Here is a 16,725-nt window from a genome sequence, read left to right as displayed (position 1 = left end):
ACACTCAAAGAAGCCTTTCCATTTCTTGGCTCCTTAATGCAGCTATACTGACTATGAAATATGTAAATTTGGCATATCTGTGGTAAACAGTTATTGTGGGAGAAACCTCTGAAATCTGAAAAAAACATTTTGTGGTTGAATTTCATTAGACGAAAAGCTCATGTGGGCAGTAAATAAAACTCTTCAAACTGATTCCACTTTGAAGGTATTGATATCTACTTTATGTGTTATAAATATGGCCTTCTTTATGAAACTCCTTCCTGGTTAATTTAATGGTGCGTTTACACATAAGCAAGACGCGTTACGAATGTCACTTTTCTGTCATTTGTGACACCTTCCTGACATTTCTTAATGTGACTTAACACATCTGAATAGGTTTCTTAATAGTGCGTGATATTCTTGATATTTGTGGAGTATGTTTTTGTCTGTCAAAAAATCTTCCATGAATGTCACACACCACCCTCATTTCGTCTCACGTCATGGAGGTCGCAACTGAGCGTATTGATCCATCTTGATGAGTATTGATCCTTAATAGAACGTGACAATGTTTGTAGTGGTTCCTGTGATGGTTCTTGGAGCCAAACTGTCAAGTGTTTCCACAGTTACTAGGAAACCATATGTTTATAATCAACTTCAATGGTACCTATGTGCCTGTCTACCACCATTTTCAAGTTACTTGAGGAAAAACCTATATTTCTTATAATTGTATTCAAAATTGCCAACAGTGAAGTCATCACATCACATTGACGTGTGTCCTACAACATTGTGACTGACAAGATTTCAGACTTTTTTTTTTGGTGGGTAAATAGGCCTGAAAATGCATCAGAATGCATCTGAGATTTCATATTTAACTGGGGGAGATCTCCCAGACCCCCGCCAGGGACTTCGGGTCTTACCAAAAAATTTCTTTTTTTTTTTTTTTTTTTCCATGGCCCACTTTCATCACTGTATATATGGTGGCTAAAATAGATGCTTGTCCATTGGATTTATTTTTTTTATTAATTTATAAACAACAGAAAAGGGTGTTCTGCACTGGTCCTTTGATGAACTAAAATCTGTGGGATTGTGCACCATGAGGCTTTGCGCCGCCCCTCGGCTCGCGTGCCTTACCCTTTTGGAGGCGTCCCGCCCTGCTCCACTCAAACTCCCCACCTGCCACTGTGGCCGGTGTGCCGTTCAGTGGCTGAGTAAGGTTAGAACGTATTCACATGAGGCACCTTGGAGTGGCTGATGTTGTGATCAGGCACTGTGTGGAGTTTTTCAAATATGACAATTGCCCGTGTCCTTTAAACGTGGCACAAAGAGTATATTTCTGTCAGTATTGTTGGCATTTGATGAAACACTTGGTTGGCTCATACATCGCTTATGATTCCGTGGACGTGCTGAGAAGTGTGGAAGTCTTGGTGAAAGCTCGTCCTCTTGACGGAAAGGTTGACGTGACAGCAGTCGCCAGCGTGACTCTGTGGTTCTTGACCCACATCCCTACTGTTGCATCGAGTCACATGGCCCTGGGTGGGCCCGGGAGGCCATAGGCATACAGGGTTTGGACCCCGTGTACACCTGTTGGCAGGTCTGCTTATCATTATCATTATTATTAATCTGTGTGTGAATTGAACCAGAATATAAATTGCAGGACCTCCCAAACTCGTAATAAAGTAAAATAAATGAATAAAACCGTGACTGATGCTCCAGAAAATACTTTAAGTACTGAGAAGTTGTGCGGTGGACCAGAGAGTCAGTGAAGTGATGCAAGTTACTGAAACAAGGTTATTAAACAATATTGATGTGAAATTGAAAAATAAAACTGTCAGTGAAAATACAAAAGCTTGAAATGGTGACATAAGTCCAAGTTTGGTGGGTGCAGCCACACGGTGATGTGATTTATTTGTCATTGGCAGAGACCTGGGTCGACGAGGCGAGCCGTCCGGTTCCACTCCTTGAAGGACCTTCAGTCTGTGAGTTCATCCACACAACATTTAGTTCATCCACACAACATTTATCTTAGTGTCTTTGAGAAGCCTCTGATCCACTGAGAGCAAGCGATCCCATTGGCCTGATTAACAATGTCAGCAGTGAATGTCTTCAGGTCTGAGACGCATTCCTGCTTTGATGACGCTTTACTTCTTCTCCACGTGAAAAACATGCCATTGTTTATGTTGCGTTCAATGACAACTGGGAAATCTGAATTTCTGAACTCTGACCAGGAAAAAAATCAGCGACAGCACAGAATTAATTTCCGAATCCTTACGTCTGAAGTGAGGTTTATCAATCATGGATTGAGATTATTTCAAGATAACATGAGGACATTTCTGCTGAAATGCTCAGATCTTCTGTTGTTATTCCTGATTGAAACTTGAGCCTCAACCTGTATGTTGACGACTGTTTGTTTGTAGAAAAGCAACAGCGTGAACCTGGAAGGAGCCGTGGTTTTTCACCACTTTGTTCGTGGAACAAATGAAGGTATAAAATGACACCATGTCGAGTTCCCACTGCCGAGGTCCATCTAACGCAGCCTTATTCAGCCATCAAACGCCGCTGGTTCAGCCGCGGTATTTAGCCGCTGCCGCTCTGATGGCATGGCATTTGGCAGTGAAACCACGGCTCTGGAAACCGGTGTTCCTGGACCAGCTCGGTCTGACGGCTGAATAAATGGTTTGAAGCTTCTGGTTGTCGTGTGGGCCATCTACTGAGTCCAGCCATGATGAAACCATCTCCTCACTCTCTCTGTGTGTGTGTGTGTGTGTGTCCTAATAACTCTCTTCAGTTCCCAGGAAGTGTTTTTGGTTGACTTTTAGGTTTTAATTCCTCCTCTTGGCCCTTTGTGAGGACCCCTGCAGATTTCCCTCCTGAGGTCTTTGGCAGAAGAAATTGTTTTTTTTTTCTTCCTTTTTTCTTCAGTGTTGGTTATCAACTGCTGAAAACATCTGGAAGCATGAATGTCCAAATTTTTCTGCATCTTCACCATATGGCTTCTCCTGCAAAATGTCCTCAGCGTGTCCAAGAAGCTGGAGGTTTTTGTCCAGACATCAGCCCATGTCTCTTACTTTTTATTTTTTCATCTTATTTTGGATCCTATTTTTGATTTTGATTTTTTAACTTTTTGAGCAGTTTTTCCCCATTTGTAACCTTTCTCACAAATAAAACAAAAAAATCTCCAAAGGACTGTAGCTTCAGTCTTCTGTAATGTTTAGCGGTCTGTGGGAGAGCCGTGTCTCTGGACCACCCACCCCCTGTTTGCTCTTATCTCATGGATCAAGTGTTCCTTCAGGACTCCATACTGTCACGGAGACATCCTTCCAGCTGTGCGTGAAGGAGGGCCTCGTCTTCTCAGTCCCTCAGGTAAGTGTCCTCATATGCATAAACATGTTGAGAGACGGGTGTTAACCAAAGCGCTCCTTAAAGGACAGAAAGATGGCAGTGACAGCCCAGGATGATAAATCACAATGATGGAACAAATCTGAAAAGTTCAGGGTCGGGGCAGAGGACGTGTGTGTATTTGTAGTTTGTGTTTATTGTAGGGTGAGTCAGAAACGCTGCACTGTGTGTACTGCCCGGTCTGCCATCTCTGGGAGCGCACTGTGCACTAATGGTGTTGAAGGACGCCCGCAGCGTCACGGTTTATTTCATCTTTTTTTCCTCCCTCCGTTTCTTTTATGACTGTTTCTACCAATCTGATTCTTCTGTTATGGCCCAGTCACATGGCACACGAATCTGAATCGTCCTGAATGAAGGTAAAAAGTAAAAAACATCACAATTCATTGAGGAAAGGTGGACGAAAGAGCTTTTATCACCGAACAGTCTGCGAAGCAAGAGCGCAAAAGGGACAGAAGAGGAAATTAACAAAACCGAAGCTCACGATCTCGACGAAACAGTGCCTGGAGCCACTGCTGGAGCAGAGTGTGTCTGCATCTCTGAGTTCCAGGACTCGGTGCTGGGACGGAGCTCATAGCACCTGAGTCCTGAAGAAACTGCAAACAGACGCTGTGGAGATCTGTGTGCAGGTCGGTGGACCACCTGCTCTGGTTCCTCATCCAGAATAAAAGAGGGATCATCTCCATTATCAGAATCCACACTGTCTGTCGACACGCTGTGCGCTCCGTCGTGCTCCAATTTAAAAAAAAACAAAAAAACAAACAAACTGTGCTGTGGTCACTGCTGTATCGCAGTATTATGTTCTAAGCCATATATATTTATTTATAACAGAAAACTGTCAAAAGGGAGAATAAATCTAAGTGTAAAGATGTTTGAATATATCAGAGCAGTAAATTAATCAGTGCGTGTGAACGAGCGCATTGACTCACGTGTGGTTATTTCCACCAGCTGATCACTGATCCACAACGTGAATTCTTCCTTCAGAACAGCTCTTTATATCATCATTTAGATTCATCTACCTGTTGTCACATGTACAGAAGGACTGGATTATCATTCCTACACTCAGATTGTTATATTTAATACAAAATAATAAGCGCACGCAGGAGCTGCTGCTGCTGCCACTGATGCTGCATTCATGTACTGTCGGAAATTACACAACTTTTTTGTTGTTTCAAATTCAACAGTTGCTTGTGGCAAAATAATTAATTATATCCACACAAAAGATTAATTCTGGCCTATGTAAGGTGCCTGAGCCCATTGAAGCTGACCCCCCGCACAGATAAAAAAATCCAAGCAAGCAGGCTGAGTTTGTCCTGTAATTTCCGACAGTACATGAAACAGCAGCAGCCTCAGCGCTCACAAACCGGCTTCTGCGCTGTGTGAAAACATTCAGCTGCTCCAACGAAGTCAAATTAAACAATAACGTTACAAAAACTACACAAACGATTAAAAAACGTCAAGAATGACAGTAAAACGAAACAGACGAATTGAGGTTTTCATTGCCCTTCGTTCAAATTTTTCAACAGTTTAAAAATCCTGACGAAGTGCCAGATGCAGGAATGAGGCTGCGCGAAGGTTAAATGATGCCGACGAAAGTCCAGATTTCTTGTTTCGTCAGGGCTTCGTCACCCTTCATTAAGTGCCGTGTGACTGGGCCTTAAGTTTGTCAGTGTAACTGCTGTGAATTGTAGCTCTTTATTTTACTCCTATGTGAATCTTAGGAGCGGTTAGCATTTTCGTTAGCAGTTAGCTCATGCTAACTTGGCTATATTCTCAGATTTCCTGGTGCATAAAGTACACTGCACTTTACATAAATCCTGTGTGATGCTGGTAGATAGGGTGGCTCTTTTTGAAAGCCGTGTCTGTAAGATACAACAGCTTCTTAGCTCAGTGGAGTTCGATGTTACAGACATTCCAGACAAGGTTAGTGTTAGACCGGCTAGCGTGCCCATTAGCATCAGCCTAGAAACGCCGACTATGGATGACAGCTTTCGGACCGTGGTTAGGTGGAGGAAGTCGCGTAGGGCTTGGTGCCCGGTTGCCCCCGATCACACTCGCCACTGAGAACTGTGAAGCGGTTTTCGCCCTTGGATGTACCTGTTGTTAGTCCTTTGAGCCCACAGGTGACTTCCACTCCTGTCTCCAGGCCGAAACGCTGGGCTTTGGTGATAGGGGATGCTATCACCCGCAAAGTCAGCTTACAAAGTCAGGAATTTAGGCTGATGTTAAATGCAGCGCTGTGAAAAGTCCGCGGATCCGTGGGATTTCAGGGATTTCATCATGGAGAGGAGGGGGGGGTGTTCGTGTTGTACTCTTTTATCGTGATTGTTACTCAGTTTTTTAAATGCTTATCACAAAACATTCTTTTTTTATGACATGCAAGTTTTATGAGTCCGCAGACACTGATCTGTGTGTTACAGATACAAATCAGTTTCCTCGGGTCCGTGGAGTTTCGAGGAGAATAAATGTAAAGGGTAGGGAATTATCCCAGTGAAGTAGTCGCATTCCTAAACTACTGATAACCTGCTGTTTAACCTATGATGATGGATATTGTGGTGTATTTTATGTTTAATGTTCCAGGTGGATATTTGGCAATTGTTTGACACTTATATGACACTTATGTGTTGATAGTGTCGTTAATTTCTTATCAATCAATCAATCGAGGAGAATAAATGCCACTCAGAGCCTGGCTGTCAAAACAGTTGTCGTAAAGCAGGACTGGTTGGTTGCTGCGGTGACGCTGTGTGGCTCCTGTGTTAATGCATAATTTGATTTACAATTAAAAGGAAAATTGTTCCATGTCCAACTTCCACATCATATTCTGTTATTTCAACATTATCACTGACAGTTCAAATGAAAAGTTGAATACAGGATCCTTTAAATATGCACTTCTTTTGAGATTTGATCTTCCAGGAGATGCTGAAAATGTTTCCTTAGATAAAAATTTAATTTGGTTACTGGGGCCCCACAAGGCCCGAGACCCCGGCTCCTGGGGAGCTGCGCCCCCCAGATCCCCTGCGAATTTTCCTCGGATTTCACAATTTTCATTTCACAGCCCTGTAAATATATTTATATATATTTATATATTTATTTATTTTTATTTACGTGGGGCCAGAACTCCTGACATTGCCTCCCATCTTAGGGTGCTGATGCTGAGACTAAGGAACATGACATTAGATACAGTCACATAGTTATTTATGTCGGAGCCAATGATGTCAGGATGAAGCACTCCGAGGTCACAAAGATAGGCATAGAAAGGACTTGTGACCTTGCCAGAAAGATGTGTCGGCATCAATTAATAGTCTCTGGTCCCCTCCCCTCCCGGGGTAATGATGAGGCATTTAGCAGGCTGACATTGTTAAATAGATGGCTGGCACAATTTTGTACACAGCAAGCTGTTAGTTTTATTGATAACTGGCCTTCATTTTGGGGCTGCCGTGGCTTGCTGATGCCAGACTGCTTTCACCCTTGTGGGGAAGGTGCCGCTATCTTGTTTGTGAACATGGATAGAGCTCTACAGGGAGGGTAACATTAGGACTGTACAGCAGGCCACGGAGCAAGTGATTAGAGACCCTGGAAGGCTTATGACAAATGTGGGTGTGGAATTCATTAGCTTAGCAGGGAAATTAGTGGAGAAAATCCACTTTGGTGATAGTGCAGTTTATCTGCAAGGGAGGGAAATTCAACAAGTTGAGACTGTGACCTGTTTCCGCAGACATGTCCATAAAAATCATAGAGGGATATACAGTGAGGAAAATAAGTATTTGAACACCCTGCGGTTTTGCAAGTTCTCCCACTTAGAAATCATGGAGGTGTCTGAAATTTCCAGAGAGACACACATGGTCTCCACCATGTGACAAAATAGCATACATGCGGAAAAGGGCATGCGGTAAGCATGGTTTAGAAGGCACAGAAGAAAGATGTGGACCGTACCAAATCCTGTCTACCTTCTCGGCACCAGCTTTGCGCCAAAGTGAGACATGAGTGGGAAGTGAAAGTGAAGCAAGGTCTGCCACAAGGGTGACAGAAGCAGAAAAAGATAAGAGCGGTCACTGCGTTTAACGTCTGTAAGTAGTCCTGAACAAAACACCATTCGGTGGGTTGTCCAGCAGGGCAAATCTTTTTCACTGGGAATATTGGCTTTAAAACAGGAGAGTTTTACCATCCATAGCTTCCTTTCTGAATGGATATTGTTTTTTTTAATTTGCCCTATTGAGATATCCCATAATCCCTTGCGCACCAGAAAGTTGCTATAGTCTAAACAACATAGAGAATCCCCATGATGACCATTGCAAATGGGCACTATACAACCAAAATGTAAATTTTTACGCTTCCACCACGTTAATAAGAGATGAAAACTTGCTAAAACAAATACTCCAGAAAATCCTTGTCTGCTACATTTAATTTGCGTGGATCTTCACAAACGCAAACCAAATTACAGACATTTTATATATATTCTCAAGGTCGGTATCCAGGCAGATTAACCTCAGGGCGGAGTATCTCGGTGAGAACATCATCAGAGTCAATACATATACGTGTAATTGTAATTGTATGGTAAGGTTTGACCATATTACACCAGTTCTGGCATCCCTTCATTGGCTTCTGGTTTCTCTGAGATCGGGTTTTAAAGTATTATTGGCCTATATAATTGTTCACAGACTGGTACCCCCCTAACTGGCCGGCCTGGTTGAGACCTACGTACCGGCTTGGGCCCTGTGTTCACAGGGTGCAGGACTATTGCGTGTCCTGAGGGTAAAAAAAAAAAAAAATCAGCGGGTCACAGAGCCTTCTCTCACCGTGCCCCAGCTCTGTGGAATGATCTGCCTGAGCAGATCTGACAGTTGGACTCTGTGGAGACTTTTAAGGACAGACTGGAGACACTTTTTTTTTTCCTGTTTTTTCATTAGTATTTTATATGATTGTGTGTCTTCTTTTATTATTTTAGTACTTATGTTTAAAATGTTGTGTTTTTAATCTTAATTCATTTTATTCTGCCTTTTAAATGATGTTTGTGAAGCGCCTTGAGGCGACTAGTCATGATTTGGCGCCATATAAATTAATAAATGTGAATTTTAATTTGATCACTTTGAATTTAATGTACACTGTTCATTTCAGGTCAGCTTGGTGTATAAATCTCATTGTTCCAGGCAGTGATAGTTGTTAACTGGAACAAACAGGACAAACCGTGTTGTAATAATCAGGGTGCTGAAGAGCAAACTTCACTTTCCCCCAGAATGGTATGAACAGGAAGTGATCACAGCTCACAACAAAGCCAACTGAAAACAGCGCTGAGCTTCTCGCATGTTTACATAAACAAAACACAATAACAACGTCTATAAACCCAGATAATATATTCACCAGAGTTTTAGGCACAATACGAGGTCTGTGAGAAAAGTATCGTACCTTTTTATTTTTTTCAAAAAATAAATCAATCAATCAATTTTTTTATATAGCGCCAAATCACAACAAACAGTTGCCCCAAGGCACTTTATATTGTAAGGCAAGGCCATACAATAATTATGTAAAACCCCAACGGTCAAAACGACCCCCTGTGAGCAAGCACTTGGCTACAGTGGGAAGGAAAAACTCCCTTTTAACAGGAAGAAACCTCCAGCAGAACCAGGCTCAGGGAGGGGCAGTCTTCTGCTGGGACTGGTTGGGGCTGAGGGAGAGAACCAGGAAAAAGACATGCTGTGGAGGGGAGCAGAGATCAATCACTAATGATTAAATGCAGAGTGGTGCATACAGAGCAAAAAGAGAAAGAAACACTCAGTGCATCATGGGAACCCCCCAGCAGTCTACGTCTATAGCAGCATAACTAAGGGATGGTTCAGGGTCACCTGATCCAGCCCTAACTATAAGCTTTAGCAAAAAGGAAAGTTTTAAGCCTAATCTTAAAAGTAGAGAGGGTGTCTGTCTCCCTGATCTGAATTGGGAGCTGGTTCCACAGGAGAGGAGCCTGAAAGCTGAAGGCTCTGCCTCCCATTCTACTCTTACAAACCCTAGGAACTACAAGTAAGCCTGCAGTCTGAGAGCGAAGCGCTCTATTGGGGTAATATGGTACTATGAGGTCCCTAAGATAAGATGGAACCTGATTATTCAAAACCTTATAATTAAGAAGAAGAATTTTAAATTCTATTCTAGAATTAACAGGAAGCCAATGAAGAGAGGCCAATATGGGTGAGATATGCTCTCTCCTTCTAGTCCCTGTCAGTACTCTAGCTGCAGCATTTTGAATTAACTGAAGGCTTTTTAGGGAACTTTTAGGACAACCTGATAATAATGAATTACAATAGTCCAGCCTAGAGGAAATAAATGCATGAATTAGTTTTTCAGCATCACTCTGAGACAAGACCTTTCTGATTTTAGAGATATTGCATAAATGCAAAAAAGCAGTCCTACATATTTGTTTAATATGCGCTTTGAATGACATATCCTGATCAAAAATGACTCCAAGATTTCTCACAGTATTTGATTCATATGTTTTTACGTCAGCCAAGCTTGAACCTTCGTGCGCATGCGTGAGTTTTTCCACGCATGTCGGTTTTGGAGTGTTAGAGGACAAGTTGGAGTGTTAGAGGACAAGTTGGGACAAGCCTATCTCGGCTTTCAGTGCTTACAAGCCCAGTGAGTATAAGAGAAATTGTGGAGAGCTGGGCATGTCCCACCTTGTCCTCTAACACTCCGAAACGGAGGTGTTCCTTTGTCTAGCTCTATCAGCGAATCGGTCGTGATGTGCGAAGCCTCCGTGCGGCTTTCCATGACAAAATCTCTTGTTAAAAGTGAAATCTGCCGGAAAATGGCTGATGTCCAGCTCTTGTGATAACCAGAGAAATTGCACACGACGGTCCCAGCTCCACACAGCCATCCGTTTAGAAATGATGTGGTGGTTTCTGCCTCTCGATGGCGGCTCGGAGCACGGCGCGCCATGCGCCATTGTGGGCCGTCCTTAAAGCTGTAGTAACACTCCTTATTCTCTGCCAAGCCCGTAACATTTTCACCGAAAGCCAGATAAATTTTTCTAATGGTTTCCAGCTGCCTGTCTCTAACAGTTTCTGAAAAAATTCTGATGGAAAAAAAGCCCAAATCATTCCACCATTTCCTCGCAATGAAACGACGACGAGAGGGGTGGAGCAGTGCTCACTCAAAGCCTGCCCACAGGCGAATGACGCAACCGACAGGCGTGAAAAAACTCACGCATGCGCACGAAGGTTCAAGCTTGGCTGATGTAAAAACGTATGAATCAAATCCATATAGTTTTTGAAAAAAATAAAAAGGTCCGTTACTTTTCTCACAGACCTCGTATACAAAGCACAGCCCCTAACCAGTCCCACTTTATACTGGTGTTGCGCCATTGACACTAGGCTCGTGTGTCATACATCACACTGACAAAGTGAGGAACCTTGGGGTAATTTTTGATCCTTCGTTGTCCTTTGACCTCCACATTAGAGATATTACGAGTACTGCTTTCTTCCACCTGTGAAACACAGTGAAGATTCATCCCATCCTGTCTATGGCTGATGCTGAGACCCTGATCCATGCCTTTATCTCTTCTAGATTGAACTACTGCAATGTTCTATTTTCTGGTTTACCGCAGTCCAGCATTAGGGCTCTCCAATTGGTTCAAAATGCTGCAGCCAGACTTTGGCCACAAAGCAGAAAGTTTGACCACATTACACCCATTTTGGTGTCCCTTCACTGGCTTCCTGTCCCAGTGAGATCAGATTTTAAGGTTCTGCTACTAGTCTATAAAATTGTTCACAGACTGGCACCTCCCTACCGAGCTGACCTAATTAAACCTTACGTACCGGCCTGGGTTCTGTGTTCTCAGGGTGCAGGACTACTTTGTGTCCCTAGGGTGAATAAGAATTCTGTGGGTCACAGAGTTTTCTCTTATCGTGCCCCTGTTCTGTGGAATGATCTCCCTGCATCAATAAAACAGTCAGATTCTGTGGAGACTTTCAAGTCCAGACTTAAGACGCACTTATTTTCCGTTTCGTATGTCTATCATACTGACATAGTATGTTACTTGTTACATGCTTAGAGGTCCAGATGGAACCGGACTGGTCAGGCGATGGATTGAAATGCTGGGAGCAATGATGAGAACAGGTGTGAATGAAAGGAGATTTATTTACAGTAATGAATAACAAGCAATAATAATGCTGAATCCAGTGTGGCAGACCAAACAGTCTGCCCCTCAACATCAGTCCACCTTTTGCATTTGTGCATGCGTCATTTCGGACCACAGCAGCACGTCTGAGAAGGAGTCTCTTCACCTAAAGCAATCAAATGGTTTAATTTTGATTATTAACCATCTAATGATAAAGTAAAACCTCTTAAATCATTCTAAAGTCAGTTTTAAGCAGAAACAAGGTGAAATTCTGTGATGTTTTGACATGCCCGACATGCAGTGTCGGGCATGTCGGGTGGCTGATGTGTTCACACTCTGATCGCTTCCGCCGTCTTTTATGATGAAATAATGCTGAATTTATGTGGCAATGATTGTTGTAGAAAAGCTTCAGATATCTGTTGCTGAGACAGATGATGACTGGAGGCAGTTTGAAGCAGAAATGAGGTGATAATCGCTGAAACGTGTCATCGGGGGACTGATTTTTAGCAAGACCGTTTGGCCTGTGTCACCGGCTCAGAGGTTAATAAATAAAGTCTTTTAATCTTGCCTGTTGCCAGGATTAATCACCACAGCGGAAAACTGTTCTGCACATGACACCCTTGCTTTGGAAGATGACATCTGGAAATGTGTTGATTCCTTCTGACGGAAGTTATTTGTTATGTTTTTTTTTTAAAGGGGTTTTTAAGAAGTCCCTCAGTGTCTGTCTGTTCCGGGTGAGTTTCTCAACCTGCTTTGTCCCACCACCAAGAAGAAAAAACAAACCAACAAAATATGCTAAACTGCAGTGTAAAATTACCCGGAGATGTCCAGTCGTCCCAGTGAGTGCAACAGCGGGGGCACGTTGTGCAGTTGTGGCTTTTGCAGTCCTCTCCTTCATGGTGCGCCGTGAGGGAATCTCATACGTAGCATTATTTGTTGTGATTCTCAGAATGTCTCTCAGACTGACTGCAGTCTGTAGCAGTCCATTTCGCTGTCACATTTGCAAGCTTCTCTTGGCTTTGTTTATCTATAGTTCTCCCACACGCTGCATCTAACGTAGTGTGCCGAAGCCTCGCGCCGCACTGTGTTTCGTTGAATGGTTTGCTGGTATCAGCTGTGTGTGTTGCATTTAGGTGATATTTAAAAAAAAAAACAACTGTGTTAACGTGCAATAATAAAATTGTCAGCATTAATTAGTTAATGTGTTAGCGTGATTATAACACATTAACTTGCCCAGCCCTAAAAACTGTATTAATAATGTGAGTTGTTTTACACAGAGGTGTGTGTGTGTGTGTGTGTGTGTGTGTGTGTGTGTGTGTGTGTGTGTGTGTGTGTGTGTGTGTGTGTGTGTGTGTGTGTGTGTGTGTGTGTGAGTGTGTGAGATAGAAAGGGTTGTTGTCATGTGGCGTTGTACTTCTTTTCCCACAGGTTCAGTGCCCTGAAGAGAAGTCCAAGTGAAAGTTTTCCTGTTCCTGTCACTTCCTGAGAGCAGTGTTGACATGGCCAGCCACGGCGACGACTGCTTCTTCTATTATTACTCCACCTGCACCAAAGTAAGCAACACTAACACACCAGGACTGCCACAATACCAAAACCACTGATAGATAAATAAAAATAATGAGAATCAGTGACAAAAAAAAAAAAAATGTGTCAGCTGCACTTTAAGGTGTCAGACGTCAGCTGGCTGTCAGAAATATCAAGACAAATGATAACTCGGGGTGTCACAGATCACTAAGCCCATGATTCGGGTCGAATTAGAGGTTTTAAGTCACCGATCATTTTCCATCTATCCACTTTGTGGACCCGCTTCCTCCTTAAGGATGACTGGAGGGGCTGGAGCCTGTCCCAACAGTCATAGGGCCTGAGGCTGGGTTCACCCTGCACAGGACGCCTGTTTAATGCACGGCCACATATAGACAAACAAACACACTCAGGCACACCTGCGGACTATTTAAAGTCACCAGTTCACGTAACCTGCATGTCTTTGGATGTGGGAGGAAGCGGCAGCACCCGGAGGGAAGCCACACAAACATGGGGAGAACACGCAAACTCCACACAGAAAGGACCAGGTGGGAAGTGAGAGGCAACAGTGCTAAACGCTAAGCCCACCACAACCCCTCATTTTCACATCAGCAAATAAGTAAATAAACACACATACTGTCTTTCTTTCCATTTTTAAAAAGAACTTCATGAGCAATGAAAAACAGGGAGCTTTTATCTGTCGTCCTAAATGAAAACAAGGTCTCCCATGTTTTACATAGGATACAAATCAGTTTCCTCGGATCCGCAGAACTTGGTGGAGAATAAATGCCACTCAAAGCCTGGCTGTTACGACAGTTGTCGTAAAGCAGGACTGGTTGGTTGACATCACAAACTTTTAGAGCTCTCAAGTTTTTAAAAGAAGAATTTTGCAGCATGTCTGTGTCACAGACTGACGTCGGACAGAGAGAAGATGGCGAGAAAGACTGTTTGAAAAAGTCTAAGGACAAGAATCTGTGGAATTGTCGTTGGCTTCATCAACACATTTGAAAGATGAAACGGGAAAAGTGAACTGTGCCCTCAGGAAACACGGTAAGAGTTTTTCTCTCTCTGGTAAATAAACATTGTGCTGTTCAAACAGGATTTTAGACAAGATTATGTGACTTTTTTCATTAATTAGACTTTCTTTCATTGGGAAAAAAAGACTGGCTTTGAAATGATTTACATGAATTTACACAAGAATGTAAATGAGTTTTTATTAATGTAGACTTTTTTCATGGGAAAAAGACACTGTGGCTTTGAATTATGGATTTACAGGAATTTACATAAGAGTATAAGTGACTTTTTACTACAAGGTACGTTGATATTTTACCATGATTTTCAAAATATTCTACAAGCTTCAGCTGTGATTGTTGAAATGCGTCTTTTCATTCATTCATAAATTTCATGTAGTTGTTCTGAGTTGATGCATAATTTGGTTTACAATTAAAAGGAAAATCATTCCAGGTCCTACTTCCACGTCATATTCTGTTATTTCAACATCATCATTGACGGTTCAAATGAAAGGTTGAATACAGGATTGTTTAAGTATGCATTAATTTTGAGATTTTTTTCTTCCAGGAGATGCTGAAAATGTGTCTGCTCCCCACAGACCCGCTGCAAATTTTCCTCAGATTTCACAATTTTCATTTCACAGCCCTGTTTAAAATTTTTGAAGTTGTTTAAAACAACTTCGTTGTTGTATTTGGTTACAATATGAACAGTATCTGTGAATAAAAAATAGCTTTTGTCAAAATCATGAAAAATTAAAAGAAAAGGTAATGGAGCAAGGCCGATCTAAGTTTTTTTTTTTTATCTTTTTATTGAAAAAATCAGAAACACAAACAATAAATCATCAGCGTGGTTACAAAAGATTTTTCATTTTTTCAATTTTTTTTCTTTTTCCTTTTCTGTACACACTCAAAACACCCCCACTCCGACTGGACCCAAAAAATAATGATGGTAATAAGAATAATAAATTGACAGAAACCGTACCAGCAATAGACCTTGGTTTTGTGTATGGTAGACATAGGTAGATGACAAAATAAACAAATTAAAACAGTAAATAAATAGCTCAATCTGCCTTCAGGGATCTTTATGGCCAACAAAGTGTGCCTTTGTGTGTGCTCAAGTTGTAAGACTAAACCCATAGTATCTTTTTAATTTATTGCAATGTCTGTGGGAGCCCTTGGAGGCTGCTAAAGTGTAATAGAAAGGGTTCCCAAACAGATTGGAATTTTGTCTGAACACCTTATAGCAAATTTGATCTTTTCCAAGTGCAAAAATAGCATTACATCTTTCAACCACTGAGCGACAGTAGGTGGCGCACTTGACTTCCAGTTAAGTAAAATTCGCCTTCGTGCCAGCAGAGAAACAAAAGCTATAATGTTCTGTTGGTTCTTAGTTAAATTTGCTTCTTTGTTCGGTACCCCAAATAATGCTATCATTGCACAGGGCTGTAAAGTGACTCCAAAAACCTTTGACAGTACATCAAATATATCAGACCAATAGCCTGTTAACAGATGGCAAGACCAAAACATGTGAGTCAAATCTGCCACATTAATATGACATCTGACACAATTGCTGTCAATATTTGGGTAAATGGAAGCGATCCTTGCTCTACTCCAGTGCAAACGATGGACAACTTTAAACTGTATGAGGCTTAGTCTTGCACAAGACGTGCTACTGTTCACTCTTTTTAAAGCGTCAGTCCAAGTGTCTTCTGAGATTTCAGTTCCAAGTTCATTCTCCCAGTGGTTTTTGATCTTGTCTTGGTTGACAATGTCCGTTTTCATGATGATAGCGTAACAGTGTGTAGTGAAACCTCTAAGGAAAAAAGGAGTCTTCAAAATTAAGTCCAAAAGTGATTCACTTGGAAGGATGGGAAATTGTGAGCTATGGTTTCTGGCAAATTGGCGAGCTTGAAAATAACGAAACAGGTCCTTTTGCTGAAGCTCGTATTTGGCACACAGATCCTCAAAACAGGAAAATGTTCCATTAATATACAGATCATTAAACCTCTTAATTCCTTTCCTATGCCATGTAACAAATCTGTGGTCGAGGTGGGCTGGTAGGAAATTGTGATTGGTACATAGTGGAGTACAAGTCAGAAGAGTATCCCCCAAGCTGTGCTGCTTTCTGAATTGAGCCCATATTTTTAATGTAGATATTACCACAGGGTTGGAAGTAAACCTGGAAAACTTCAATGGAAGTTTGGATGAAACCAGAGCAGGAAGAGATGATGATATGCATGACATGTACTCCATTTCACACCAATCTGTGTCTGCGGACTGAATCCAATATGCTGTTTTGTGGAAATTTGCTGCCCAATAGTAAACTCTAAAGTTTGGCAGAGCCAACCCTCCTTCCACCCTTGATCGTTTCAAGAACTCCCTCTTAATTCTAGAGTTTTGACCTTTCCATATGAATCTAGATATGAGTTTGTCAAGTTTACTGAAAAAGGACTTTGTCAAGAAAATAGGAATGCATTGAAATAAAAATAAAAATTTTGGCAAAACATTCATTTTAATGCAGTTTACTCTGCCTGCTATGGTTAAATGTAGAACATCCCATCTTTGCAAATCTTAGTTCAATTTAGACATGAGTGGTGCTAAATTTTCATCAAAGAGGTTATTAAATGAAGGTGTTATGTTGATACCTAAATACTTCAACTTCAACTTTTTTCTTATATAGCGCCAAATCACAACAAACAGTTGCCCCAAGGC

The 16,725-nt window shown here is 41.9% G+C and overlaps 1 protein-coding gene across 1 annotated transcript in view; it reads left to right on the top strand.

The window, feature by feature from the left end:
• The window catches only part of zc3h11a (zinc finger CCCH-type containing 11A), a 110,968-nt gene that overhangs the window by 28,491 nt on the left and 65,752 nt on the right, over positions 1-16,725 (top strand). The window contains exons 2-3 of the mRNA XM_034167513.1: positions 1,899-3,339; positions 12,911-13,035. Of these exons, the coding sequence (XP_034023404.1) occupies positions 12,982-13,035 (54 nt within the window). The 5' untranslated portion in view covers positions 1,899-3,339; positions 12,911-12,981. The remainder of the gene's footprint in view (positions 1-1,898; positions 3,340-12,910; positions 13,036-16,725) is intronic.

Source organism: Thalassophryne amazonica, chromosome 3, assembly GCF_902500255.1.
Source record: "Thalassophryne amazonica chromosome 3, fThaAma1.1, whole genome shotgun sequence".
Taxonomy (NCBI): domain Eukaryota; kingdom Metazoa; phylum Chordata; class Actinopteri; order Batrachoidiformes; family Batrachoididae; genus Thalassophryne; species Thalassophryne amazonica.
Note: the sequence above shows the minus strand (reverse complement) of the source record. Positions and strands in the feature narration are given on the sequence as shown.